Genomic DNA, 27,191 nt, shown 5'->3' with positions numbered 1-27,191 from the left:
CCCATTTCTCTATCTTCCTCTCTCAAGATGACCACAGATTTTGAAAAAGAAGAATACTGAATAATCTACATGTTTTGTTTTGGTTTTTTGTTTTTTTCAGCGGTTATACACATCTAGCCCTTATTCTGATATACTCAGTCTTGGTGAGGGAGATGGGGCTTATCCACCATTTATAGATGGTAACGCGAATAACAATCAAAATCAGGGAGCTGTTGAAAGTAACAGCGAGAATACTCTGTTGTTGATCGTAGCCCCGGCCTGTGCTGGAGGAGTTTTCCTCATACTCATCTGTGCCCTGATTATATTCTTCATGTTCAGGTAGGTGTGACTAAAAATCTCACAGGGAGGTGTGTACACGTATTTGAGCAGGGGGTGTAATTGTGGGGTGGGGGGTCTGATCTACAGATGTAAAGTTTGGCGTGAGGTCTTGGGGGATTACATCAGAATTTGAGCAGAGGGTGGGGAGGTCTGAGGTACAGACGTAGAGTTTGGTGTGAGGTCTTGAGGGATTACACCAGAATCTGAGCAAGGCAATGGGGGAGTGTTGGGGGGGGGGGGGACCTGAAATACAGAGGTCTTGAGGGATTACTCCAGAATTTGAGCAGGGGTGTGGGGGATCTGAGGTAGAGACGTTAAGTTTGGCGTGAGGTCTTGAGGGATTACACCAGAATTTGAGCAAGGGTGTGGGGGGTCTTAGGTACTGACGTCCAGTTTGGCATAAGGTTTTGAGGGATTACACCAGAATTTGTTTTATATCAGAAGCTCTGAGACAATATTTCTGCTCATTTAGCAGCGTTTCTGTATAGGATTAAAATGAAGCAATGCTTCACACGTTTGTTTGAGTTATTTGATGAATTTAGGATAAGAAAGATATAACCTGCGTTAACAGGAGGGAGGGCCAGACAGGAAATTAGGACATTAAACCTCATTTCATTTCTTTTCATTTCTTGTTGCAGGAAAAAAGGTAAATCCAAAGGAGCCATGTTGGAACCAGAATCAAAGGTATTAATTGACGCTCCACCGTTTTTGGTTGATCCAATTGAGATGCGCAGACAACATTACCAAACACCTGGTGAGTCAGCTCTTACATCAAGCTAATTCTAATTAGAATAAAAGGGGTTTAGGGTAACTGAATACACTTTTGATCATAAGATCTGTCATTGAGTGAAGTAGCATGGTTTAGATGCTTGTATGTGACAAAGAGTAGGGTCACTTGTCCAACCTTGTGAGTTTTCTCTAGATTCTCTGGTTTCCTCCCACTGCTAAAGACCCCTACACACTAGCGAATTATTGAACCATATGTTAGTCCCGCAATGAGCTAGTTTGTTTTGAGGTGACGTTAAACCCCATTTCCTCTGATTTAAATTTTTATGGATTTAAACCCTGCCGTACTTCTTTATGACTTTATGATCTTTACTCTCTTACAAATTGTTTTAGACCATTGAAAACAAGTTTAGCTCAGATAATTTCCTCCCCCCTCTCTCTCTCTCTCTCTCTATCTCTCTCTCTCTCTCTCTCTCTCTCTCTCTCATTTATCACATTGTATGCTTTATTCACAGGTATGATCAGCCATCCACCGATACCCATTGAGAGATTAGCCGAGCATATCGATAACCTTAAAAACAACGACAACTTGAAATTCTCTCACGAATATGAATCGATTGAACCTGGACAACAATTCACCTGGGATAACTCTAATCTGGAGGTTAATAAACCCAAGAATCGTTATGCCAACGTTATCGCTTACGATCATTCACGTGTTATTCTACAGCCGATAGATGGCGTACCTGGAAGTGATTACATTAACGGTAATTATATGGATGGTTACAGAAAACAGAACGCTTACATTGCTACACAGGTGAGATGAATTATAATCTAAATATCTTTATTTATGGGGGGGGGGGGTGAGGCTGGATGGCAGAATGGTTAGCCTGTGCTCGCTGTATCATAAGGTCTGTCTTTCAGTCAACTGGCGTGGTTTATTTATGGGGGGGGGGGTGAGGCTGGATGGCAGAATGGTTAGCCTGTGCTCGCTGTATCATAAGGTCTGTCTTTCAGTCAACTGGCGTGGTTTCGATTCTCCGGTCATACGTGACAAAGTGTAAGGTTGCCTGTCCAACTTCGTGGGTTTTCTCTGCATACTCCAGTTTCCTCCAACTGCTAAATATTCTTTATGAGCAAGTGAATTATTGGAATAAAATTGAACCATATGTTAGTCCCGAAATGATCTAGTTTGTATTTGATGGACGTTAAACCTATTTCTCTTCTTTTATAACGTAGGCACCTGTTACAGCTATTGCTAATAAAATACCTAGTGTCAACCTGTAATAAAGTACCTAGTGTCAACCTGTAATAAAGTACCTAGTGTCAACCTGTAATAAAGTAACTAGGGTCAACCTGTAATAAAGTAACTAGGGTCAACCTGTAATAAAGTAACTAGGGTCAACCTGTAATAAAGTAACTAGGGTCAACCTGTAATAAAGTAACTAGGGTCAACCTGTAATAAAGTAACTAGGGTCAACCTGTAATAAAGTAACTCGGGTCAACCTGTAATAAAGTAACTCGGGTCAATCTGTAAGAAAGTAATTGTCTCAGTCAATTCAGTTTCCATTGTCCCGATAGTGTCACAATATTTAAGATTTGTCATATTTAATGTAAACCACCATGCCTCAGTAGTTAAGGCGCTGGCATTTCTCCATATGTCAGAGGTACAGGACGGAGAGGGCCTGGCATTGTCTGAGAAAATTCCTCAAAATTTCCCAGCCTGGGTTTCCCCCTTTGTCAGAGGTACAGGACAGAGAGGGCCTGGCAGGAGACAGTGCCTAGTTGTTCGGAGCACATGAAAAAACCGAGTCCTGTGAAAAACATTAGCGTGTACGTAAAAGAACCATTGTATGTTTTGTTACAGAAATGAAGTTAATTAATATATGTGATGTTTTATTAAAGGGTCCATTACCAGAAACATTTGGTGATTTTTGGAGAATGGTCTGGGAACAACGATCTGCTACTGTTGTCATGATGACCAAGTTAGAGGAAAGATCGAGGGTAAGTTTTCTATTTATTTTAAAATCTAATAGCAATGTGACTAAACTTCATTGTGTATACTGATCTTCATTAGCACACTTTTTTGACGTGGTTTCCCCTTGTCAGTGGTGCAGGACAGAGGGCCTGACAAAGATAGCTGTGTAGTCAGTAGGATGGGACGAAAAAATCGAGGTCCTGTGTACACATTGGCGTGCACGTAAAAGACCTTTTGACAGTTGGAATTGGATATAAGAGTAGGCCATAGTGCTGCTGCCCGGCCCGTCTTCATTAGCCCAGTCAGAGCAGGCCAGTAGGACGTTAAACCCCATTTCATTTCATTTGTTTTATTTTTCAGATAAAATGTGATCAATATTGGCCGTCACGTGGAACCGAGACATATGGTTTGATGCACACCCAGTTAGTGGATGTTACGGAACTATCAACATACACAATGAGGACGTTCCATCTATCTAGGGTAAGATTAGTATTATATCGCAGATGGGGACGTTACCACACCAGGATTCTGTATAACAGCATGTTGCCATGGCACCAAGGAGCGTATTATTATATTCCAAACAGAGACAACACCATAGCAGGATTATGTATAAGAGGATATCGGCATGTTGTCAATGAGATTATTGATATATTGCAGATGGGGACTAAAGGGAGATAACCACTTTAGAACATATTGGGATAATGATTGGCAATAAGTCTTAATCATACTACACTGTAATTGATGATTATGCATATTAATTTAGAAATTCCAACAGTTTAAACTTCAGCAATTGCAATATTTTTGAATCGTACCTATTGTTTCTGTAAAATAAAATTATTTTGTTTCTAGGGGGTTGGGTGGCTGAATGGTTAACGTGTGCACGTTAGATCACAAGGTCTGTCATTGAGTCAAGTGGGGTGGTTTTGATTCCCTGCTTGTGTGTGGCAAGGTGTAGGGACGCCTGTCTAACCTCAACAGGTTTTTTCTTCCAGGTTCTTTGGTTTCCTCCCACAGCTAGAAACCCCATATGTGCATATGTTAGTCCTGAAATGACCTATTCTGTGTTGAATGGACATTAAACTCCATTTCTCTCTCTCTTTATGCCAAAACCAAGTTTGTTGTACATTATTATTATTATTATTATATGTTTTTTTAGTATGGTTGTCCTGAGAAGAGAGAAGTACGACAGTATCAGTTTACAGCCTGGCCAGATCATGGTGTACCAGACCATCCAACACCTCTACTAATGTTTATGAGACGAGTTAAATGTAGTAATCCTCCTGATGCTGGTCCTATGATTGTTCACTGCAGGTACAAATCTCAAATTTATCAAATCCTCTCAATATTAATAATTGATATTACAAGAAAATGAAATGAAGTGGGAATGTCTATCTATGTGTTTTAAACTCCCTAATTTTCTGCTGTAGCTTGACAAATAAGATGAGTATACATCATTCAGCGTGCTGTGATAAGGGAAATTTTGCTCAACAGCGTCGTTAAAGCCAGCTCTTATTTCTCAAACTACAACTACCATGGGATCTTTTTTTGTGCATTACCAATTTGATCGTGAGATCTCTGTTGTTGGATCACATCCATGTGTCCGCTTGTTCTGTCATTCCGAAACGGAGCCGGTTGATGACTTGGTTGATTGCCTGTCAGTCCGCCTACTGAGGGCCGGGCTGCACACTCCTAAGTGGTGGCAGCACGCCCCCCTTTCTGAAAATCCTGGATCCGCCCCTGAGCCCTCATAAAATACCCAAAACAATCATATAAATGAAATAGAAAATTTATTATTATTATTATGTTTTAGTGCTGGTGTTGGTAGAACTGGAGCATTTATTGTAATAGACGCCATGTTGGAGCGAATTAAGCACGAAAAGACTGTTGATATTTATGGTCATGTGACCTGTTTACGCGCTCAGAGGAACTACATGGTTCAGACCGAAGATCAGTACATCTTTATTCACGATGCGTTGCTGGAAGCCGTTCAGTGTGGTAATACGGAGGTACCAGCACGAAATCTCGCTGCTCATATTCAGAAATTGACACAACCCGAACCAGGTGAAACAGTCACTGGTATGGAATTAGAATTCAAGGTAAGATTGATCTATATATTTAATTATCGTTAATAACATCGCCTTTATTCACAAACCATTTTGAAGGCGCTGATCATCATTTGAGGGATTTTGAATCCGATTCAAAGTACAAGGTTTTGAAAGTTAAATCTTGAGCAAGAATATCGGTTAAAAAATGGATCCATTCAAATGATGTTATGAATTGAAAATTCGCCGACATTAGTAAAAAGCAAGTGTAATCTATAAATGTTATTTTGATTATATGGGCCAAGATTGTTTTAATGTCTTATTATAATTCCTATTTTGCAGCGTTTAGCTAACATGAAAGCAAGTCCAAACAGATTTGTAAGTGCCAATCTTCCAGCTAATAAATTTAAGAATAGATTGGTGAATATTTTACCATGTGAGTATTTTTGGTTTTGATTTTCCGGCGTGGTTTCCCTTTGTCAGTGTGCAGGACAAAGGGCCTAACAAGGACAGCTGTCTAGTCATTCAGATTGGACAATAAAAAACAAAGTTCCATGTACACACTGGAGTGCATGTAAAAGATCCCTTAGCAGTTGGAATTTGATGAAAAGTAGGCTGAAGCGCTGCTGTCCGTAGCAAAATTTCCCTCATAGCACGCTGTATGGCATATGCCCGTCTTCATTAGCCCAGTCGTTGTTGTTAATGGCATTTTATCAACGTTCACATGATTCACGAACATTGTGTGTCAATGATTCTCCCCCAGCATAAAAACAGTGTCACTGGACACTCCAGGTTCACATGATTCACGAACATTGTGTGTCGATGATTCTCACCCAGCATAAAAACAGTTTCACTGGACACTCCAGGTTTTTTTTGTTCACATGTGTTTTTCCATATAGAGACGAATGTAATCCAGACACTTTGACTGTTAAATTATTTTCTATGATATGGGGAGTCGAGTGATAGGGCACTGGCCTCTTAATTCAAATGTCCTGGACTGATATTTGTGCCTATTCAAAATGTGTCTAGTTGTTTGGATGAGACCTTAAAACATATTGGAGTGCATTTAAAGAAAACTTGACAGTTGGAATTTGAATAAAAAGAGAAGGTTTTATTTGTTTATTTTGTGTAAGTGTTAATATATTGTAATATATTGTGTTACAGATGAATCAACACGTGTCTGTCTGCAGCCTATTCGAGGTGTCGACGGCTCAGATTATATCAATGCAAGTTTTATAGATGTAAGTTAAGTTAAAATTTAAGTAGTGAAATGGTGGCTGGAGTATTTGTTAAGTTGGGACTGGAATATTAGTGAAATGGAGGGCTGGAGGATTAGCAGAGATGCTGAAGTATTAGTCAACTTGGGGCTGGCAAAATAATGCCATAGAGGCTGGAGTATTCGTGAAGTTAGGCCATCAGAATTAGTGGAGGGGCTTGAGAATTAGTGAAATGGGGGCTGGAGTATTTGTCAAGTTGGGGGATGGAGAAATAGTGAAGTGGAGGGGAGGACTGGAGTATTCCTGAAATTCATTTACTCCTCAGAAATCGAAATGATTATATTTTAGGTCTGTTTTTTGATCGCTGTAGATAGTTAGTGTCATTTTATTCCAGGAAAGTTTGTATCAGCTTCTGTGATAATTTGTATTAATATTTGAATTTTGTTTTGTTTTTGTTTGCAGGGTTACAGGTATAGGAAAGCTTATGTAGCTACTCAAGGTCCTTTAGCGGAAACTACAGAAGATTTCTGGAGAATGTTGTGGGAACATAATTCAACAATTATTGTTATGTTGACAAAACTTAGAGAAATGGGTAGAGTAAGTACAAGTTTTTTTATTCCATTATCTTCTAAAATTTAGTTGAACTGTGAAAAGAATCTCAAGATTTTCAACCCCATCGCATAAATTGTTGCCTAGTCGCAACTAGACCAAGATTAGTCGAGTTTTTTAAACCCGATGGGCTGAAAAGTAGGGTGTTGCCTAGTTATTGCAACTAGACCAAGAAGAATCAAATTTTTTAAAACATTGGGCTGACAAGTAAGGTGTTGCATAGTCAGAAGTTAGGCTGTGGTAAGGGCTTTAAAAAGGGCTTTAAAAAGGCAACTAGACCAAGAATAATTTGAAGATTACCTGGTCAGAAGTGGGCTGTGATAAGGGCTTTAAAATCGCAACTACACTAGAAATAAACTTTTTTCCAAACCCATTTGGCTGACAAATAATTAGGTGTTACCTAGTCAGAAGTGGGACAGTGGTAAGAGGTTTAAAATGTTGTTTCTTCTGTAGGAAAAATGTCATCAATATTGGCCGAGTGAGAGATCAGCACGCTATCAGTATTTTGTTGTGGATCCAATGACAGAGTACAACATGCCACAATATATATTACGGGAATTCAAAGTCACAGACGCAAGGGTAAGATTTCATTATTTAATATTTAGAAAGGAGTTCTTTTTCAATAGAAGTGATGCAGGACAGAGGTGCCTGGCAAAAGAACAGCGTCTAGGCGTTCTTTTCAGTTGAAGCGATGCAGCCTGGTTGGTGAATGAAAGTAGAACAATAAACCCTATTTCATTTCAATTGGAATGGGATCATAAACAGTTATCTCCCTTCCATGATTTGTTATATTCTACATTTCTCATGTGTTTGGGGCAAACTGAGGTCACCATGTGTACACATTGGCATCCATATATGGCAGTTGGAATTCCATAAAGATTAAGCATTTAACCCCATTACATCATTTCAGACTAAAAGACTTCAATAGCAGGACCATCAAATGCTATACAGAAAGTCAGCAAAGTTTAGGCAGTAACGAACATGCCATAACGAACATGCCATAACGAACATGCCATAATGTGCATTATTTTCAAAACCCATTTAAATAATTTATGAAAAGTTTTAAAATATGTTTTTTCTCTTCAGGATGGTCAGTCTCGTACTATACGACAGTTCCAGTTCACCGATTGGCCAGAACAGGGCGTGCCAAAATCTGGTGAAGGTTTCATTGATTTCATTGGTCAGGTTCATAAAACAAAGGAACAGTTTGGTCAGGAGGGTCCAATTACTGTACATTGCAGGTGAGATAACTGGACAGTTTGGGGCGCATTGTTGTTCTTGGGCGTTGTTGGGCATTGCTCTTTGAAAAATCCAAAGGCTTCCGCAAATTCATGTACGATCGACATGAAAATTGGCATACTTGTTCCTTGGACAATTGTGCATTGATTGATAACTTTGATTTTTGATATGATGTCACAATTCCAAGATGGCTACACGATGACTTCACTCAGGTGGGAGATACTTATTGTAGTCCGGTTGGGGAGGTTCGTGAATTTCCGGAGTCCACAATGGTTGCTATATATATATTTATTTTGGGGAATACTAACCCTAACCCTACAATTAGCATTCATCCACTCAGTTTCTGGTCCATACTACGGTGGTACTTGTTATAATGTCCATTGATTCCTAAGGTTGACTGTGCAACCAACCCTACCCCTAACCCTTGTTAAATACACATGCAATAGGGGTGATGTCCGCGGTGGATATATTCTAGTATCTATAGTCTACCTGACAGTTGAGAGAATTAGGGAGTCGTGGTGGCTCTGTTAACTGTGCAACCAACCCTACCCCTAACCCTTGTTAGATACACTTGCAGTAGGGGTAATGTCAGCAGTGGATATATTTTAGTATCTTTAGTCTGTATGATAGTTGAGAGAATTAGGGAGTCATGGTGTCTCAGTGTGTAGAGCACCTGCTCACTTACCAGCAGGTCATGAATTCGATCCTGATGTTGGGAGGGAAAGTTACCCAAAGATGCTTCTGACCAGTGCAGTGGTATTGTATGAAAGGTGTGGCAAAGGAACGGTGTCTGATTTTGATTAGCATGTAATAATTTGTTTATTTATTTTTCAGTGCTGGTGTGGGTAGAACTGGTGGATTTATTACACTCAGTATTGTTTTAGAGAGGATGAGGTATGAGGGAGTAGTCGATATGTTCCAGACGGTCAAGATGTTACGAACACAGAGACCAGCCATGGTACAGACAGAGGTATGTTTCATTTCGTTTTCATTAGCATAAAAGAACCCTTGAAAAATGGAATTAGCCTGGTTGATGCAGAACAATATTAAAGAGGCATTATTCAAAAGGTCAATCTGCCTCTAGCTGGTCTTTACACTTAAATTGTTACATAAATTATTCATTATTCAAGACCATAATAAACTCTTGATGCCATCGGATGACTCCGATTTTAAGTAGATTAGAATGGTTCGGCCAATTAATGATTTAATTTAAAATTGGAGAAGCGAGGCTAAGACTTGAATAACCAGCCCTGTGGGTACGATAATAAACAATCAATGCACACATCTTGTCAAAATTACAAACTGTGATTACTTCGCTCAGAATAAAGTAATTTGAATGAAATTTTCAATATATTCATTTTGCATTATCTATTTTTGGAATGCAATAGCAAGAGTGGCCAGTTCTTTATCTAAATCTTAATTACATAATGTATTTTTAATATTAAATAAACATGTCTGTCTGTTTGTCATTGAGTTAACTGGCGTGGTTTCAATTCCCTGGTTGTACGTGACAAGGAGTAGGGTCGCCTGTCCAACCTTGTGGGTTTTCTTCAGGTTTCCTTCCACTGCTAAAGACCCCTACGTGCAAGCGAATTATTCAAATAAAATTGAACTTACCTAGTTTGTGTCGAGGAGTGGTTAAACCTCCCTCCCTCTCTCTATCTCTCTCTCTCTGTACAGTTCACAATACATATTAATTCCCTTTTCCTTTTATGTAAATCTTAAATTTTTTTGTTTGTCTATTTTCAGGATCAGTATCAATTTTGTTATCGAGCGGCTCTGGAATATCTTGGCTCGTTCGACCATTATGCAAATTGAGGATTTAAGAATGTTATTTTCTAGTCGGCTCTCCGTTTAAAGACTTTTTATAAAAGTTGCTTTGCGTGTGAAACTGACAATTAACCTTGGACTAAATCGTATTTTGACGTCTTGTCTTGACGCAAGGTTGTTTCCTCCGTAAAGAACACGATAGCTTTAGAAGTGATGATAATTGTGACTTGATGATGGGATAAAATTTCCAAATTACATAACATTGACTGTTGAAGTAATGACAGAGTTATCTGACTTGATTGTATTTGTTTACCGCCACCAGAGGGCTCTGATCAGCGTCTTCTTCCATTATTTTCATTGAATTGAAATTACTACACAATGTGTTTAATCTTGGCTCATGGTATTATTGCAACGACCATATTTTTGGCGTGAAGAGAGAAAAATGTGCGCTCAATATTTTAAGGAGCTATATATGTTGAGGTTTCGTATTTATCAAGGTGTGATTTGAATCAAATTTTTGGCGTATGTAGATGATGTTGTTCTTTCTTTTGTCATCGTTATGTTTTAATTGTACATCGTCAAAATACAGGGAATTTTCACAAAGTTACGCTAATTAATCATTGACGAAAAGACGTAACGTCATCAACGTGAATATATATTAGATCTGTGCTGTGTGTAAAGAAGATTTCAAATTGAAAAAGACTTACTTATGCCGTTAAATGGATTTAATTAAATTGTGCATACGTCAAAAGGCATTTACATCATAAGATAATGCCATGGAAGCTTATTGCAACTTTGCATACGTCTAAATATTTTCCCAACACGCCAACTTAGAACTCCGTACTTACAACATCATAATCAAAATCAGATAATTTATAGTCATCATTTACATCATCCAATTAAAATGCTCACAAAAATAGAAGACGAAACAAAAAAACGGAACAGCGGGACAAGATATTATATAAAGTGAGAATGTGAATTCGTGGGCAGTCGTTGCAGACGGAAAGTGGAATTTGTATAAAGACTTTAAAATGAATAGAATTAAAATGTTGTATTATAAGATACGTTACTATAATATAAATATATATATATATATATACATATATGATATACCATAATCTAATCTGTGTATTTAGACTCCGTATAAGGGGATCGTTCATTGTGCTGAAATGAAATGAATCAAACTTTAAGAGAATTTTTGCATGAATCTGAAAATATTGTTTTAATCGTAGCTCGTAATGTTAGATGCATTTTTCATCATTTTTTTTCAATATTTTTTTTTTTTTTTTTTTTTCAATGCATACTTGTGGTTCTATATTTCCATTGTTGACTTTTCATCTGTTTTCTAATGTTGCATTTCCTTGTTAATTCATTCGTTGACTTTTTCAGTGGTTCGTGAGATTATGAATCCAGTTCTTAATTCGAAATTTTGCAGTTTAATAATTTTAATTGTTCAATTTTAAATTTTACAAAAAAGTTTTGTACGTTTTTTCTCTGTATTCAGATTTAAAATCTGAAATTTATATTTATATCTGATGTGAAGAGTTTTAAACTCAGTAAAAGATGAAATGGAAATTAATATATGTTTCCCACGTTCTATTTGATTTAGCGACAAATAAATAGCGTGTCTGTCAGGCTTGGAAATAAATAGTATGTCTTATTAGGCCTGGAAATAAATGGTCTTGTCAGGGCTAGAAATAGTTGGTCTTTTCTGGGCTGGAAATAAATAGTCTTGTCAGGGCTGGAAACAGTTGGTCTTGTCAGGGCTAGAAACAGTTGGTCTTTTCAGGGCTGAAAATAAATGGTCTTGTCAGGGCTGGAAATAGATGGTCTTGTCAGGGCTGGGAATAGTCGGTCTTGTCAGGCCTGGAAGTAAATGGTCTTGTCAGCCCTGGAAATAGTCGGTCTTGTCAGGCCTGGAAGTAAATGGTCTTGTCAGGCTTAGAAATAGTTGGTCTTGTCAGGCCTGGAAGTAAATGGTCTTGTCAAGGCTGGAAATAGTCAGTCTTGTCAGGCCTGGAAGTAAATGGTCTTGTCAGGGTTGGAAATAGTCGGTCTTGTCAGGCCTGGAAGTAAATGGTCTTGTCAGGCCTAGAAATAGTCGGTCTCATCAGGCCTGAAAATAAATGAAATTATAATGACAAAAGACCTGCCTCAGTTGAATTCAGCCTGATGTTTATTAATAATATAGATTTTAAAGTTGTACCTAAAAGACAGGCACCGGAGAGATTTTGCCTAACAAAAGCCAGTTGTTTTAAGTGTTGGGTAAATTTATTTCCAGGCTTATTATCCATAAATACTAGAAAGATGACAATCTGAATATTTATTTTAGTTTAAAATTGAAAAACCCCTTACAATATCAATGAAAATTTGCTATTGAAAAAAAAAAATGGTTATTAAACATTGTACTACTACGTTGCAGTTTTGATAAATTTACAATATGAAATTAAAACTCCAATTACTACATCGTCATCTAAATGTACATTCATCTCGTCGTCATTGTAAAAGAGGATTTCTCTTCTCTTTATCTCACTCGTGCTCATTTGTTACTTTCATGTAGTGCTTACCAAATTACCATGGAAACGGAATCAAAACGTATATTATGGATCGTACAGGTACCTTCATCATTTATATTGGTGTATTTAATGTCGAAGATTAATCAAGGTTTATTCGTCAATTTTAAAATAAAGGTTGTGTTTAAAAGCCTTTTTGATTCTTGCCTTGTACTTGTTCCATAGTTAAAAGAAAATCTTCGTTTTAATCATCATGTTAAACATTCATAAGATCTTAAAGAACATCATTTTATAATTAAATTGTTAAAACCAAAGTTTTGATACACTTGTGACTACTTAATAACATAACATCGTTAAGTTGTAATAATTAATTACTTAAATCAAACGAATAAAATTACTTTTTGTCCCTTTTAAAATTATATTTTGTTAGAATCTCGTCAGAAACAGTTATGAGACAAGAGGTTTAGAGTTAAAATGGCTTGAATTTAAATAGAGTTGAGATATCTAAATTATTTGTCATTTGTTTTCATAATTAAAAGATAAAATGATTTGATTTTAGTACAGTTGAAATACCTAACTTGTAACGAAACTTCAAATTATTTTCGATTTGTTTTCATAAACGAATACATGTACATTTTAGCAACACAACAGCTGGCGGATGAAGCCTATTTATTTAGTATTTATCAAGATATTTGTCACTAAATTGAATGGCGAGAGATTTTCTGTGTGCTTGATTTGCGTATATTTGATGTGTTACTTTTTTACGAAACAATTTGTACATTTTATTATTCAGTATCTCATAGTTTATATTAGTACGGTTCATTTTGTATCATATTAAGTCTATCAGTGCCACATGCTGGCCGATTTGGGATGATCGAAATTTTGGAATATATGTTCATCCATGTTATCGAAAGCTTGGCATGTGACCCCTTTATGAAAAGCTGTCGCTGATTGTTTTTCAACTAGGGGTCACATGACAGGGTTTCGAAAGCACAGGAGTAATTTTTCAAGTTCAGATTTTGGAGATTGGGTTGTGGCACTTAAAGGGTACAGAAATATATTTAACAATCATCAGTGGTTGGAAGAAACAAAAGGAACCAGCTAATAGACATTTTAGCTGTTCCCGTTAACTCCCATGTTGTAGTATAATTGTTCATTACATAATAATATGCTTCACAACTGTAGGAGAAATAACAACCTACAGATGGCACAATTTTTCTTGAAAATAAAAAAACGAATTGAAGTTTAGACGTTTTACCTACGTGATGTGTTTTGTTGAAAATCCAATTTGTTTTTGATTAAACTGTATAGAACAGGAATTAGGAAACTTCAGTATATGGTGATTGGAATCAAAAATGATTTGAGGGGACAATGAAATACATTTAATTTATATTTAGTATCTCTGTATAGTTTAACAATGGAGCTTTTGTAACAAAAAAAAGTTCCGGAATGAATTCATAGGGGCCAATTGTATTCTTCTTTCTAGTTTGGTGTATAGTTTATAATGTAAATAATTCAATTTAAATAATTTTATTTTAGGACTGGGTTAGTCATTGCAACACAAACAATAGTACATTAAGAACACTTTTCAGTTTATCATCGAAATATGAAGGAAAATGGCATAGAAAATAATATGTTTAAAATATATGTGTAGGAATATTCACTAAATATAATTTCCAATTTGGCAATGATCTCAAATTATGTGTCTCATTTGTGCTATGGAGTTCTAATAATTCGTTTGGCTTTGATGTGCTAAAATATTAAATAATGCGGAGAAAATGCAGAGTTAACCACTGCTCAGGCATAGTTAAATTTCATTGGACATGGGACATGCAACATTCAGCCCACTGGTTTACGATACGATTTGATCTTACCCCGAAATAAACTATGAAATGTTGACATGTATTTGATAAATCAAATTCCATTGTTTTAATAAGCCGACAGTTAATGTTTGGTTTAATCCAGTTGTAGACCTTTTGTGGTCATGGCTACATAATATCATTCTTCAATTGTTAATTTTACACCTCTAGAACTTGAATTTAAGGTTATTTTTTCTTCCTTGTGAAATTGTATAAAATTAAATGTGTGTATATACTGCCCAAGGACTTAGTAAATGTTTTAATATTTTTTTCACCGTTGATGAATTGTACACAGAATATGAATGGATACAAAAAAATGATCTTTTGATGGACCCATGGACCTTATAATGTATTATAAGGTCCATGATGGACCCAAGAAATGATAACTTCAAAAAATGGCAAAAATTTAATTTTTATTGAGCACAGTATAAATACTTAAAAAAACAAATTTAGAGACTGAAAAATTCAAAATATTCTCTGATATTTTACTTATTACCTAATTATAACTATTCTTTTGTTGGACATATGAACTTCCTAAATATCTGAGAAGAGTTATCTCCCCTGTATTCAGTAGTAGATGGGTTATCCCCCTTACATTAAGTCATAGAAGGGTTGTCTCCCCGGCAACTTAAGTACAAGACACATCATGCTTAATCTTGGCTTACCTGTCAGCTCTGCGGAACGCAGGGGGAACCTGCTGTTCATTACCGAAACAGTGATTAAATTGTTATCTCGAAGTAGTAATTTATTTCCAACAGTGTAAATATAGTCAGTAGATATTGTGTTAGTGAATATAGGTATTGTCTATTTTCATGCCGGTGGGGGGGGGGGATCAGGTCGGTTGGAGAGATTGTTTACATACGGAATACTCATCTATTGGGATTCCTGGGTTGGGGCTTAAGTTTAGTATCACCTAGTTTAAATACTAATCCCGACCCTTGTGGTGTTCTGTTGTGTATGTGGGAATTGACAACCTATCAAACCACCTGACCTCCCCTACCGGTCTGAAAATAGACTCTCCTGTGAATATAATAACTTGGTGAATTATAACACTCAGATGTCATACATACTGATTGTTGTATATAGCCTAAAATATTACCCACAATTCTACATACACTGGCATCATGATATGGATATTAATTGGAGGTCGAATTTATAGTCATTTTAGGATTTGGGATGTTTTGTGCAGAGACTAGGCATAGAAAAAATTGTTTTTGTTGTAATTTGAAAACTGTCGGGGACATTTGAAAAAGTGCCTGGCATATTTAATTTTGTGCCAGGCGTGTACTACAAAGATTAATAGAAACACTGATATTTGACAAATCTGTGTCAACAAAATGACTGACAACAGAGAATTTGCACCTGACAAAACCTGAATTTGTGCTTGACAGGTGACTTATTTCAAGACTGTACAGAGAATCTAACTTGGTGTTAATCGGCAAATCCAGGGTCGGTATCCACAAAAATAGAAACTAAACAATGTTAAGAATGCAAACCTTTCATTGGCTAAGATCTAAAGCTTTTAACTCTCAACCAATGAAAATGGCTGCTTCCTTGAAATATTTAAGTTGATATGTTTTGTTGTTGTTAATTATTGACTCTATAATAACTTCTTTAAATATCTGAACACGGATGCCAGGACATGTGGAATTTGGGTTACTACAGTTGTTTTGTAAAATAGCGTTTGATATTCTTTATTGGGCTTAATTTTCCTTTCCTTTCTTAAATGGACCTGGATACACTAGTCTTAAGTAGCACTTGTCTACCAGTTTTTCAAGTTATATAATTATTATTGCATGAATGTGTATTTGTGTATTTTGTACATGTTATCAGATCATATGAAAACAAAAAATTACAGCAAATAAATGTCTAAATAAAACGTATATATGCTCTATGTATATTCTTGTCTCTGTTCATTTTTGATTATTTTGATTTTCCGGCGCAGTCCTTATCCGGCGGGGGATCACGGTAGCTAAGTGGGTAAGACACTGGCTCGCTAGCCTGGATGTCGGGTGTTTGATCCCTGCATTGGCCGAGAAAGTTCATCCAGATTTTCCAGCGTGGTTCTCCCTTGTCAGTGATGCAGGATGGAGGGGCTGACAAGGAAAGCTGTCTAGTCGTTCGGATGATACGAAAAACTGAGGTATCGTGTACACATTGGCGTGCACGTAAAAGAACGTTTGGCAGTTGGAATTCGATATAAGAGTAGACTGTAGTGCCGCTTCCCGGGCAAAATTTCCCTCATAGCACACTGTATGGCATATACCCGTCTTCATTAGCCCAGTTTAGGAGCAGAACAGTAGGATGTTAAACCCCATTTCATTTCATTTCCGGCGCAGTCCCGCCTTGTCAGTGGTGCAGGACGGAGGGCCTGACAAGGACAGCTGTCTAGTCGTTCGGAAGGGACGAAAAAACCGAGGTCCCGTGTACACATTGGCATGCACGTAAAAGATCCCTTGGCAGCTGGAATTCGATATAAGAGTAGGCTGTAGTGCCGCTTCCCGGGCAAAATTTTTACCTCATAGCACACTGTATGGCATATACCCGTCTTCATTAGCCCAGTTTAGGAGCAGAACAGTAGGACGTTCAACCCCATTTCATTTCCGGCGCAGTCCCGCCTTGTCAGTGGTGCTGGATGGAGGGTCTGGCAAGGGACAACATAGTCGTTAGGGTGAGACGAGAAACCAAGACCCCGTGTACACATTGGCGAGCACGTAAAAGAACCCTTGACAGTTGGAATTCGATATAAGAGTAGGCTGTAGCGCCGCTGTCTGGTCAATATTGCCTTGATAGCACACTGTATGGCGTATGCCAGTCTTCATTAGCCCAGTCGCAGCAGAACAGTAGGACGTTAAATCCCATTTCAGTTCATTTGTTCAATTTTGAATTAATACCTCGATATCCAGATGACTAATTCATTATTTCAGTTTAAATCTTTGATCCAACCGTAATGATTAGACCCCTTTCTTTGCCAGACTGGTCAATTTTGAGGAACTTTCTTGACCAACACCAAGATCGAACTCGAGAGCCATTAGCATACCCACCTTCCCTTGTAGCTCCCACAACATAGAAAAAATGGAACAATTGAAATAGAGCAAATAAAAACATATGTTCTAAAAAAAAATCCTCTAACCTTGTGGGTTTTCTCCGGGTCCTCTGGTTTCCTCCCACTGCTAAAGACCCCTAGTTTGTGTCGAGTTGGAGTTAACCCCCCTCTCTCTCCCTCTCTCTATGTCTCTCTCTCAAAAATTAAATTACATAATGTCCCCCATAAAAGTCAGTTGAGGGATTTTAAGTCCGTGGAAAACTACGATGTTGTGAGAGGGGTTGGATGGCCGAATGGTTAGCGTGTGTACTGTATCATAAGGCCTGTCATTGAGTCAACTGGCATGGTTTCGAATCCCCAGGTGTACGTGACAAGGATTAGGGTCGCCTGTCCAACCTCGTGGGTTTTCTCCAGGTCATCCGGTTTCCTCCCACTGCTAAAGACCCCTACGCACAAGCAAATTATTGAAATAAAATTAACCCATATGTTAGTCCGGAAATGACCTAGTTTGTGTCGAGTGGACGTAAAACCCCATTTCTCTCTCTCTCTCTCTCTCTCTCACGATGTTGTGAAAGTGGGATCATTATGAAGAATAGCCGGTCAAAACTATGATGAATTGGAGGTGGTTAAGGAAGCAGAGCCACTGAATGTTTTGGATTCTTTTTAGTGTTACAGATGCTTAGAATTGGAGTTATCTTGGTAATGCGGTCATTAGAATATCTCTGGACATGATAGAAGGATTAGTCCACAGCATAGAAAGGATATATAGATACATAAAATACCCATTGCAGACAACATGTAAGTACATAAGCTACCATATAATTATGACCTACGGTGAAAGTGAATTCAGAAATAACGAAATGGTGAAATAACGACCTGTCGATTGACCCTCTGTTCAACGAGTAGAGTCGTTCAGTGATCTTTGACCATTCATTGCTAATATGATGACCCTGATCTCTAGTAACAACTGATATCCAATAGTTCGATCTTAAAGTATAACTTCCGGTTTTATTAAAGAGTCAAATTGGAAGGGTTTTTCGCTTTAATGGGTAATTCATGTGACTATACTTGATAGTGCATTATATCCTCTTTTTTGAAATGACCCAGCGTGGCATCACTCGATATTACGTGATGACGTGACTTGACATAGTTTGATTACGGTGTTATCTAGCTAATTTGAATGTTTATATTACATTCCAATAGGACGTTAAACTCCATTTCATTTCATTTAATTATTTCTATATTACATTCCAAATAAGATCATGGAAACCTTTACCAACACATAAGTACTGCTTCGAAGTTCTAGTTTTATAGTCTATTTTATTTTAGTCTCGAATAATCTTTCTATAAACTTGTATTCTGGCTGGCTTGGAATGTGGCCCTCAAATCACGGAGAAAGATACATCTAGCTATATCATTTAGTTTTCAAGCGATAGTTTCGTACACAGTTATCACAGTCAAAGGAACAGTTCATATATGAACCGATGACTTCTACCAATAAAGATTCTAACAGTTTCATTCACAATTTCACAGAAGTCGAAGAAGTGTTTGGGGTTTACTCGGTGGAAAATTGATGTCCCAGAGTATGCATAGTCCATTAAATCTTAGCCCACCATTCGGTTGATTTGGTTGAAGTCGTCCACCAGTAAAGATGTAAGATAAAACGTGGTTAATAAATCATACAGTAGTCTAGTTCCTTTAGGAAAGGTCTCTGATCGGACGGTACATCGGCGTACACCGAGAGATCAGAGACCGTTCGCAAAGGAACTAACAGTAACTAACAGTAGTCGTCAATTTATTTTGAGGACATTTGACCAATTTCCCAAAATTGGGTCCCGCAGCTCACCAACTTAAAAGTTTTCCGGGCAATCTGGTAGCAGGGCTGTCAGGTGACAGGTGAGGCTATTTTTATTATCCTGCTACTGCAGTGTATTCATATAGGCCTATCCTGTATTTTTGGGCCCCGCATTTTCTACAACCGACCCTATCTGGCAAGTGTCTAGTCGTTGAGATGGGACGAAAAATCGTGGTCTCGTGTACACATTAGCGTGCAGGTTAATAAACCTTTGACACAAAAACGTTACGATTGCAAATTAAAAAATGACAATTTGGCATAAAGAACGTTATATTATCAAATATCGATATAAATTATTGTCTTATAAGTTGAAATAATGGTATGATTTGGGTAGATTTGGGTAAATCGTGCTACCGCACTGCATGGCTCAGTCGGTGCAGAAAAGTAAATGACATTAAATCCACTTTATTTCCTTTTATTTCAGATAAACAAAGGGCTCTAGGCCTACGATAAATTGAACTTCGTGATTTTATGACTATTTCATCTTTGTTTTGTTTGTTTGAAAAGAACAGATAAATACAGAAGACCCCAGGGGAAATGCCATGCACCAAGAACTAATTAGTGCTTATAGGATAATCGAACGCTATTGTGACAAATCGGTGGCACTCGATGATACCGCGTCGCAGAGAGAGAGAGAGAGAGAGAGAGAGAGAGAGAAATGGGGTTTAACGTCCACTCGACACAAACTAGGTCATTTCGGGACTAACATATGGTTTAATTTTTTTTCAATAATTCGCTTGCGCATAGGGGTCTTTAGCAGTGGGAGGAAACCGGAGGACCCGGAGAAAACCCACGTACAACCGGGGATTCGAAACCACGCCAGTTGACTCAATGACAGGTCTTATGATACAGCGCGCACGTGCTAACCATTCGGCCATCCACCCCCCCCCCCCCCCACCGCGTCGCAGTACATGCATAAAGTCTGTTTTCTATGTACACGTTTCCACGGCGTTACCGCGCACGTTTTCACCGGTTACACGGAAACGGCCCCATTACTTTTGCAAGAGATCGACTTCTTTTTGGCCGGCGAAATCGCGCACATGGAATGTTTTGTTGACTTATGACCATTTTAAACCGAGAGAAATTTGCAAGTAGAAATTTATACCCAATTATCATAACCAGAAATAAAATGGTTCTTTACATCCTACTGGTCTGCTACATGTCCGGTTTAACCTTGTTAGGGGGGGGGGGGAGGAGGCTCAACCCAAGATGCAGGAACCCACCCCACCCTCTAGATCCGTTACTGGGCTACTGAAGAGACAGGGCATATATAGAATGAAGTCCAACAGCTCCTACGAGCATATACATCGAGTGCCGATCATTTTGACACGAGAGAGTTTGCAAGCACGTAATGATCATCATAAATAAAACGCGTGTTCCTACGAGTATAAAAGTCTTAAGCCACCCAGGGAGTCACGGTGGCTAAGTGAGTAAGACGCTGGCTCGCTAGCCTGGAGGTCGCGGGTTCGATCCCGGTGTTGGCCGAGAAAGTTCATCGGGATTTTCAGGCGTGGTGTCTCCTTGCCAGTGTTGCAGGACGGAGGGACAAGGACAGCTGTCTACTAGTCTGGTCTATGGGATGAGACAAAAAAGTCCGGTGTAACGTTTATCCACGCATTCGTAGGCAGTGCGAACTTATGCCACACTGATCCGCAGTGAATATTCGCTTGGCCGCTACAATCACTGATAAGGATGACATCGATGCGACTTAATGACTACAAAATATTAACTTTTTTCTTTCGACAAATTAAATTCTGAAACATTTTTTTTTAGTATTAGAAAAATAAATAAAGGTGTTTGAAGTATATCTTGATAAAAAATATTCCATATTTAGCGTAAATAGGTACAGAAAATAGTACGCGGAGGCGTAAAATGGGTAAAACGATATAATTTTGCCCGTACCAGTTCATATTACTACGTTCAATGTAAACAACGCACGTGTGACCATCAATTTGACGTTTTTTTTCTGTTTGTCTACTCTGAATTCTTTCAGAAGTACATTTTTTACCATCTAATCTGATTGACCTGCTCGTAATTGTTTTAAAACAACAAAAACAAGCCACAGAAGAAATCTTTTTTGGCGTTATCGATGCCATCTTGCTTTGTTGGTAAACATTGTGATGTGACGTCACCCTTAGAACTACAGCGGTCTGACCTTTTAAAGGTCAGTCATCTTGGACAGAGATAAAAGACGGATGTCGCATTAGGTCTGTAAAACAGATTGAACTTATGCGTGTACAATGCACGAACAGGGTGCAAACACACTGCGGTGACACATAACCTCGAGTATATAAATCTTAGAATGACGGAATATTCGCGATAATTGACCACAGTTGGGGACGGGAAATTAAAATGTAATTGTACACAACACTTCTAATAGAAGATTAATTTACAACCCGAGGCAAAGGATACGGGATTTTATTCTAGTTTCGTCATTTCCCGTCGACTCTATTACTGTTATAGAAATAAAATCAAAATGGTATTACGAGTCACGTTATAATCCTGCCCAGGGCCTTCGAAGTGGATTAAGGCAAAACTTCACAAACCCTGTAGCTATAGGGTGCCCCACCATAAATAAAATATCTAAATCTATCGATATGCCGCATTATTCATTTATATGAGAAGTCTGGCCAACATTTATTATCACCAAATAAACGGCCATCGTTTTTTCTTTTTCTCGGGTTATTTTCTTCAGTCTTTTTCCCCCAACATAACCTCAGTCCCGTGCTTTATCCTACACACGAAAATAAAATGAAATGGCGTTTAACGTCCTACTGTTCTGCTCCGACTGGGCTAATGAAGACAGGCATACGCCATACAGTGTGCTACGGGGGAAATTTTGCCAAGACATATATGGAAACTATTTTTTCACAAGAATCGTTTATATTTTAAATCGCCGACTGATTAAAACTTAACGAAAGTACTATGTTTATTGGAGGCCTTTCTTTAGGCCTTACATTTTATATAAATTATTAATTAGACATTTATTAACATGACAAGACCATAATCAATTTTCTAGGGCATCGGATGTTCTTGATTTTCAATGGATTTAAAAAACGATTGACAGTTAATGATTTAATAAAAAAAGGAGAGATCATCGAAATTGGTTTACTATCGTAACAACGTTAGCAATGGCGATCGAGACTCCGCTATTCTCAAGACAGCTATAACTTAGCTCAGAATGAAGTAATTTAAAATTTTCAACGTATTCCCTTTTTATTATCTATTTGTAACTATTATAGCGAGAGAGAGAGAGAGAGAGAGAGAGAGATTTTTAATATCGTCCAACCATAGCCGCGAACCCAGGTTGTTGAAATAGCACAAGGGTTAAGAGAGAGAGAGAGAGAGAGAGAGAGAGAGGGAGAAATGGGGTTTAACGTCCACTCGACACAAACTAGGTCATTTCGGGACTAACATATGGTTTAATGTTATTTCAATAATTCGCTTGCGCGTAGGGTCTTTAGCAGTGGGAGAAAACCGGAGGACAAGGGGAAAACCCACGAGGTTGGACAGGCGACCATATTCCTTGTCACGTACAACCGGGGATTCAAAACCATGCCAGTTGACTCTATGACAGGCCTTATGATACAGCACGCACGTGTTAACCATTCGGCCATCTGTAATATTGGCTTTAATGTGGTCCTTTAAGATAGATGCCCCCCCGAGAAAAAATTGAAAAAAAAAATGGAGATAATTCGCAGACATTTATCGAGTGTTAAAATAGATCTCGTGGGAACATATCCTGCCATGATCACATCTCTATACGGCATTGCCTTGTACCAGATAGAAAATTAAAAATAACACCATGGTGCTTGGGTTGTTGCATTTGACGCCATTCCATTCCAGATTGGCAGACTTCTACAGTTTCAACTCCCGGCTTTAGTTTTTTGTCACAGATTAGTATGGTGCAATACTTTGTGAACCTTTTGAGTTAACATTAATTATCCCTGATTGGGCTGATGGCTCATGCCTTGGTAAATCTAGCCTTAAGCCCTGTTCAGACGGTCATACATTTGTATGATGCTATACATATTTGTTGCGGATTTCCATCCACAAGGTCCAACATCATTTGTTGCTACTTGGTACAGATTTCCGCCCGCACGTTCTAAGACTTGTATGATGAAGCATGAAGTAAAACAAGAACAAATTGGTTGAAATGAAATGAAATGGGGTTTAACGTCCTTCTGTTCTGACCCCAATGGGCTAATGAAGACGGGCATACGCCATGCAGTGTGCTATGAGGGAAATTTTGCCCGGACAGCGGCACCACGGTCTACTATTATATCGAATTCCAACTGCCAAGAGTTCTTTTACGTTCGCGCCAATGTGTACATGGGACCTCGGTTTTTCATCCAATCCGAACGACTATACGTTGTCCCTTGCCAGACCCTCCGCCCTACACCACTGACAAGGGGGACCACGCCGGACAATCCCGATGAACTTTCTCGGGGTCGAACACGAGACTTCCAGGTTAGCGAGTCAACGTACTACCCACTGTGAGGATGGTGCACTTGAGGTCCCCAAAAAGCTAGGGGGCCCATTTTAGTTGTTTTTGATGAATTGGTAAGCAAATAGTCTCTGTAGGTTTTCTATACTCTATAAAGCACCCCTTACAGTCCCTTAGGGTGAGAGACCCATCACCGGGCTGGGCCCAGGGCGGTATCTGGCTCCGAGTCCGTCCTTGGAATGATCTATTATTCCACCACAATGATCATGTTTTGAACAAATGTACGATGATCTGAAGGGGGCTTTAGACACAGCTCTGGTGTCTTTATTTATGTCCTGTTATGACACCTATGGTAATTCAAGACGCGTTGTTATGGGCACCGTCGACATTCGACACATTTTATTTAATTCCTTAGCTGTCAACCATTTTAATAACCCAGTTCCACCGCACAGGGGTTTGCGGTCATGAAATTCCGTCATAACAGTTACATGATATGTAACCAAAATCTAGCTCTGTGACTTTGTATAGGCCATTTGCATTTTTCTGAATAAGATTACCTTTAGAATAGCGCAGTTTACAGTGAATAATTTGTTCCTTTCTGCTACCACAGTAAAAGTGTGGTGGTACTCTCTGGTCTGAGGATGATAATTTATTTTTGAAGTGTCGGCGAGGCCTTAATGTGATCTAATAAGATATTCCAATATCTGATCACAGAAGGCAAGAACGAATTGCTAAAATGAGTCTTATTACATTGTATAGTACGATACTCATTTTCATTTCTAACATGATACGGATAGTATTGCGTGTTTTAGGAGTTGATTGATCATTTTGTAAAACACAACTAATTTGTGTCTGTATCGCCTCCGTCTTCATTAACCCGGTCATTTCATTTCTGTCTGTATCGTCTTGTTTCTAATGTGGTGAAGCCCGATTCCGCGTATAATTTATCGTGTGAGGTTCCGCTGATTAATCCAGTTATTATTCTTAAAGCGTTCAAGTGAAGATTGTACAGTTTTTTTTACTTTCGCACGTTGTGAAATTATCCCATATGAGGCCTGCATAATCAAAGTTAGGCTAGATAAATGATTTGTAAATCATGGTTAGACATTAATTAACCTATCCAGACCATAATCAACACTAGATGGCATCTCAATATCTTTAGTGGATTATGAGCCGATTTACTGCATTACTTTCCTCCACGATTTAATGATTAAATATATAATCGAGACTAGCCTGTTTATCGTACTGACTTTAGTAATGATGATCGAGGCTAGGTCGAAATTTCAAACGCTTAGTTCTCGGTTCATAGTGGATCAATTTGACTGAAATTTTCAACAAATTGCCTTTACATTATCTAGTTTTTAACTATTATAATGAGAACGGCCAACTCGGTATCTAATCTCTCATAATGTATCTTTAATTAAATCAACCGGTCCATAATATCATGTATAATGGACTGGAAGTTAAACAACATTGATATATAAGTCATTAAGTCATCCAGTAGGACGTTAAACTCCATTTCATTAGGTCATTCTACTTAGTCGCAGCTACGTCGGTCACCACGGTACTGTACGTGTCATGTACATTGTATGTATTTGATTTTGTCATGTATATGTAATATACAAGTTTCAGTAATCAAAAGATTGAAGAACCATTCCAGACTTAATAGTTATTGAAGATTCTAGTGGTTATTATATCATTCAAATAACGTTCAGTGACTTTATCTATAGAATGGAGCTAAACTTATTATTGTAACATGCCCGGAACTGTGTCTACTGTAAAGATTAATCTGGCATGTGTCGTAAATCATTTCAATTGTTATAGCTGTTCAATAAACTCTTGTTATTATAACAAAGATTTATATTATTCGAATAATGACATATAGTTTCTTGTAAAGGACGTCTCTCCACCAACTCTCGTGAAAAGTGGTTTTGTTCGTTTTATATTCTCTGTCCTGTACACGCTGTGTAAACGATTATCCCTACAACTACACATGTTCATTGATCTGCTGGGGGTTGGATGGCTGAATGGTTAGCGTGCACGCGCTGTATCATAAAGTCTGTCATTGAGTCGACTGGCGTGGTTTCGTGACAAGGAGTAGGGTCGCCTGTCCAACCTCGTGGGTTTTCTCCGGGTCCCCCCCACTGCTAAAGACCCCTACGCGCAAGCGAATCATTGAAATAAAATTAAACCATATGTTAGTCCCGAAATGACCTAGTTTGTGTCGAGTGGACATTGATCTGCACAATTCAGTCTGGCTCCCCAGTAATTAAAAACTAAAGGCTGCTTAAAGGAGCTAAATCTCCATTCGTGTGCCAATTTTAAATTGTTTTTAATTTTGTCTAAAATATTAGATATCAGAAGCCTGTGTTTTCACTGTAAGATAACAACATCAATGTTGATTTAAATTGACCAATAATAAGTCGAAGTCTGTGGATGATATTGAGGCAGCGACTTGCCCCCTTTAACCCTTGTGCGGATACACGGTGTATTTCGGGAACCCACGACCAATTCCCTAACATTGGTTCATAATTGTCTGGCGAGAATATTATACATTGTCAGCTACTAAACGTCGAGTATAAGTATTGTTTAACGGTTGAGAGCGAGACATTGCGTAATATATTGTAACAACAAGAGGGCCGCAAGGCCCGAGAGTTTTTACAATATATTACGCAGTGTCTTAGCTCGAGACCATTAAACAACTTAAAATACACGTGCTTTGCAATGAAATACGTCACTCGGGTTCAATATTTTAACTAGTTACAATTGGCACATTGCCCGTACGATTATTTGAAATAATGGTACGCCAACATTAAAGGATGATGTCACATCTGTATTTTAATGCTACAAATAGAACGGAAGTGGCAACATTCACCATTTGACAAGCAACTAAGCGTATTACATTATCTGAAACATTTTGCTGCTTATGTTCTGCGCTCGGTGTTAGCTTTGTATTTAGAATCTTTCTTAATAATGATATTGTGTTGATCATTCTACTAATTTAGATCTGAAAACAAATCTACGTACTCTACCAACCCTGTCAAAAGGCGACTCTACATGGTTTCAAAAATACCTGATAATTCATATCTTAACTGTTAATACCTGATTGAAGCTCTAGTTTGGTCGTATTTGAATAAAATTATGCACCCAAAAACCTATTTAGGTCTGGGATCTTAGATTACCCCTTGTTGCCGCACAAAGGTTAAATGCAGTGTTCTTATAGAATAAAATGCAGTGTCCGTATTGAATAAAATGCAGTGTCCTTATAGAATAAAATGCAATGTTTTTATAGAATAAAATGCAGTGTCCTTATAGAATGAAATGCAGTGTCCTTATAGAATAAAATGCAGTGTACTTATAGAATAAAATGGAGATTATTAGTAATATGTCGGGAACTGTGAATGCTCCATGTATCGTAAATCAATTTAAACATCATTAAGTCGTTAAGGTTGTTATAACGCCCACAGCCCCAAGATCGTCTCAGATAAACGTCATATAATAATCTGATTCTAACAAATTGTTTTAAAATTGTTCAATTCTTTCCGTCGTAATTACTCCTTTGGGAAATAAACTTG

General features: G+C 38.1%; 1 protein-coding gene across 1 annotated transcript; it reads left to right on the top strand.

Moving 5' to 3' along the window:
* Positions 1–16,166, top strand: LOC130012374 (receptor-type tyrosine-protein phosphatase S-like; the record flags this gene model as incomplete). The annotated part of the gene is made up of 15 exons (XM_056100186.1): positions 1–48; positions 101–318; positions 957–1,072; positions 1,560–1,858; positions 2,947–3,045; positions 3,380–3,499; positions 4,176–4,330; positions 4,830–5,115; positions 5,404–5,497; positions 6,226–6,302; positions 6,741–6,875; positions 7,341–7,466; positions 7,974–8,128; positions 8,961–9,096; positions 9,876–16,166. Coding segments are annotated over 15 exons (2,133 nt in total), but the record flags the coding sequence as incomplete, so codon positions are not given.
* Between the last annotated feature and the right edge of the window lie 11,025 nt (positions 16,167–27,191).

The sequence above is a fragment of the Patella vulgata genome, chromosome 4, assembly GCF_932274485.2.
Source record: "Patella vulgata chromosome 4, xgPatVulg1.2, whole genome shotgun sequence".
In the NCBI taxonomy this organism is placed as follows: domain Eukaryota; kingdom Metazoa; phylum Mollusca; class Gastropoda; family Patellidae; genus Patella; species Patella vulgata.
This window is presented reverse-complemented; position numbering and strand designations above follow the sequence as displayed.